This window comes from Stegastes partitus, unplaced genomic scaffold (assembly GCF_000690725.1).
Source record: "Stegastes partitus isolate 25-593 unplaced genomic scaffold, Stegastes_partitus-1.0.2 Scaffold1723, whole genome shotgun sequence".
NCBI lineage: Eukaryota > Metazoa > Chordata > Actinopteri > Pomacentridae > Stegastes > Stegastes partitus.
Genome location: NW_007579454.1, coordinates 119493 through 123593, shown reverse-complemented (window position 1 = coordinate 123593; position 4101 = coordinate 119493). Strand labels below are relative to the sequence as shown.

General features: G+C 48.5%; 1 protein-coding gene across 1 annotated transcript; it reads right to left on the bottom strand.

Annotated features, from left to right (window-relative positions):
• Nucleotides 1-92: 92 nt before the first annotated feature.
• On the bottom strand, nucleotides 93-2226 carry scg2a (secretogranin II a). The gene has a single exon (XM_008301869.1). It carries the CDS (start codon nucleotides 2224-2226, stop codon nucleotides 313-315), a length of 1914 nt encoding a protein of 637 aa, XP_008300091.1. The 3' UTR covers nucleotides 93-312.
• Nucleotides 2227-4101: the final 1875 nt, after the last annotated feature.

The following is a 4101-nucleotide window of genomic DNA, read 5'->3' as shown; positions in this document are numbered from 1 at the left end:
ACTGAAACAGAAAATGTTACAATTCTCATTTCCTATTTTATCCAACAGTTAGCTGTTGGGAAAACTGTGCCCACATTTTACTCCCTACTGCAGTTGTAAAGTGTTTTTGAGCAATTAACTCATATATATATATATAAAATAAATAAAAACATCAGATGAATGTTCAATCACTCATTTCTGCTAATAAACTTTTGTAAACCTACAGAATAACTAAAGTTGACGGCATGTTTTTTTTCTTCAAAATACTTTATTTTCACCCTCTTCCCTCCACCAAAACAATATATATTTATGTATATGTATCTACAGCCTTATTTATATTCCTTGGGCAGCTTTGGCATCACTTTCCTCAGTTTCTGGGTTCAGGTAGCTCAGCAGTTTCATCACCGCCTCATTCTCGAAGCCCTGCATTTGCGTGTCATCGCCCCTCTCGTCATCCTCAGACTGTCTCTTTTCATTCTGGCTTTTGTCCGAGTCCATTTGATCAAAATATTCCTCTATCGCCTTTTCAAAAGAGCCCGTCATGTTCTGCCCGACCTCATCCCGCTTTTGGCTCGCCTTTCTGTTGCTGTACGCTGGTTTGGGATACTGTGCCAGCATCTGAGCTGCGAGGTACGCTGCCAGTTCGTCCTCGTCGACGGTGTCGTCATAGTCGTCTCTGAAAGTGCCGGGAAGGCGCCGTTGCGTGGGAGCGGATTCCCCCAAACGCCCTGCAGGCGGAGTGTGAAGTCGTGACAGTGAGCTTTTGTGCTGCTTCTGCTTCCTGACAGGAGGTGAATCCTCTGCGCCTCCCAAGCCCAGGATTTTGAGGATTTCTTCTGTCCTCTGCTCTTCTGGCGTCTTTTGTCCATAAGGCAGGCGTCTGTTGTAGTATTTGGCTTCGGGGAACTTGTGTGTCTTCTTTGAGGAAATCTGAGAGAGCTGGCTTTCTGCTCTGGCTAACTCGTTGCTCTTTCGCAACTTGTCTTGATATGTCTTTTCACCGGTTCTGAGCATGTCTATCAGGTCCTCAGGTGGGATCTGGTATTTCTGGGAGATCTGAATGAGCTGGTAGATAACTCTTGGATCGACGTTGTCTCTGTACTGTGTCTGAGCCACTCTCCTCTCAGCCCTCTCCTTCTCCTCTTCCTCCTCGATCTCTCGTTTCTGCTCTTCCTCTTCTGTTTTCTCCAGCACTTTCAGGAGGTAATAGTCCACCAGATTAGCTACGTCGTCTGGATCGCTTGACCTTTTGATTGGGTAGCTTTCATCATCTTCCTCCTCGTCATCCTCATCAGCTTCTTCGTCGTTGTCATCGATGTAATCGAGCCCTCTGTCGACGTCATGTTTGTTGTCCGTCTCCTCCTCCTCCTCCTCCTCCAGTGGACCCCAGTCTGCCAGATCCCCGCCTATGTCGTCATATGCTACGTTCCTCACATTAAACATATCGCCATCTTCCTCCCCATCCTCCTCCTCCTCCTCCATGTCATCCTCCTCATCTTCCCGCTTGCGGAGGGTCTTTGTACTGGTCAGCTTGTCCAGTTCGTCGAACACCGACTGCAGCGTGGCCAGGTTCTGAGGAGTGTACTTCTCCTCCACGTTCTCGTTGGTGCGCTTGAAGGGGCTCTCGTGCTCTGGCCGGTCCTCATCCTCTTCCTCATCCCCCTCACCTTCCTCCTCATCCTCAAACATCAAGGGCAGCTTCTTGTGAGGCATGATGCCTTGCTGCTTCTGCTGCACCCTGGGATACGTGCCGACCTTCACGCCTGTTCCTTCTGCGCTGGGGCGAAGCGAAGCCGGCTTGTAGGCCTTTTCCGTCTGCTGGAGCGTGCTGAGCACAGCCTGCAGCAGCTCTTCACTCTTATCCTCCCTTCCCTCATCCTCCTCCTCTTCCTCCTCATCTTTGCTTTGTGTAGGGTTTGAAGCCAGTCTCAGCATGGCGCGCAGCTTCTCAGCATCATCTGTGTTGCTGCCATCAGTCCCTGCAGTGACAGGGGCGTGCTGCTGGGAGTCCATGCCGGTTCTTTGATGGAGACTCTCGATGTACTCCAAGGCTTTCAGCATATCGGTGTTAGGTGCTGGGCGGACATTTCCTCTCTGGAAGTCGGATTCACTTCCTCGTAGTCTGTGCTCTCTGAGCGAAGCACCGTGAACGCCAGAGGAACTGAGGACGAGAAGGACCAAGAGGAGGTTGGCGAAACAGATGAGGAAAGATTTGCCAGTGGTGAAGCTCTCAGGGAGTGACGGCATGATGACGCCTGCAGAGCAAAGATAAGGAAGCACATGTCAGCACTGACCTTTACACATTAAGCAAACAGGTTCACAATGGCTCCTGCTCTGGCATTTCTGAAACGCCTTTTGCTCTCGCTGTCAGTTTAGATGTCTAGTCTGATGGTAACGTCGCAAACCACTCAGACAGTTTTACTTTTTCATGTGAGGCAAAGGTCTCGATGCGTTACTGTTGCTCTGACGAGGATCAGGTCAAACGCCCTGATAAATCTGATTTATCTGACAACGTCCAGTTAAATACGGGTTTGTTTGAATGTGTTTTTATTTTACATTTGCTTCTTATGTGGTTTGAATTCTTGTTTTTAATGTTGTTTTAATTATTCATTTAATTTTTAAAGATACTGTAAAACTGCATGGGAAATTCATCAGATGGTTTATACACAATAACAACAGCAATAATAATAATAATAATAATAATGATGATGATGATAATCTTTGTGTATCTGCAGCTCTGCCTGTGACTGTTACAGACTGTACAGAGTGTTTGCATCCTTCTCCAGCTCCCTGCCTGTTGCTGGTGTTTGTGGCTCAGATGGAATCGTGCCGCCTGTTTGCCAGCAGCAGTAACAGCAGCGGCATTCAGCTCCCGTGCAAATCTCATTAGTCGTCAAATTGCTGCTCTCCGTGAGTCACAGCCCCGTTGTCAAGGTAACCCGGTAAGGCTGATGTTCGCGCAACCTCTGCTTTAATCTGAAAACACCAATTATCTGTTTCCCAGCTGTCCGTGCAGCTGAACGGGGACAGATTGTTCTCCAGCCGGATGAAGGGTTTGATGAAATGTGCAAAAATGAACTTATTGTTAAAAAAAAAACAACAACAACGATGCAGGAGCCATGTTTACTTTTTTTGTGTGTTTTTGTTTTTCCAAACTGAATTTAAATGACCAAACTTCTGCTTTAATGTGCGACAGAAAAGTGATGATCAGCTCCAGGAGGTTAGCAGCTCAGAAAAACGTGAAGCGAACCGAGAACAAAAGGCGGACTGCGGACGACACAACGCAACCTGTCAGCCTCAGCATCTGTGGCGGTGCATCAGGTTGGAGGCAGCGGAAGTCATCAAGATAAAATAAAAATACAAATAAAAACTATTTACATGAGAAGCGATATAAATAATAATAATTTTTTTAAAAACTATTTCAAAGAGTCCAGCGTGTGTTCGGTGCCGCCAGCGGCTCTTACCTGCAGTTATTCGCTGTGGAGGCTCGTGGGGGAGCTGAGCATCTCTCTGCGCTCAGCGTGGATTCAGCACCGCGGACAGATCCTCGCGCTATTAGAGCGACCACCTGACTCGTGCGTCACAGCGCGAGGAGACACGCAACCAGCACACACACACACACACACACACACACACGCCCGTGCGCCCCCACCAAAACACGCGCGCGCATATGGGATACGGTACGCGCACGCGAGCGGTTAATTTCGAGTCAGCCAAACAAAAAAGAAAAAAAAAAAAGTGCTTCAGTGTGACTGTGGAGGGAAAGCAGCGGCTCATACATTAATAAAGAGCCAGGCTATATTTAGGAGGCCGGCTGACTGAAATAGTCCCGTTTACAGTGTGTTTAACGCCAACACGCCTTGTTGGTGGAAAGTCTCCAGACACGGTGCTGTGTGACCTGATCACACTCCTCAGTGAGCTCCGCACTAAGCAGGTGGGTTTAGATGCAGGTAGAGGTTTAATAAACCCTGATTGGTTGTGTTTGGTCGCTCCGTGTCACACAGACTGCTGCTGCAGCACCGAGCCACGGACACGGTTCAAGTCCGCCGATGACTCACAGACGGACTCCGCCAAAGACGGGCGGGGTGACAGAGGGACTGCGGAGGTGAGTGCGTGTGCGTG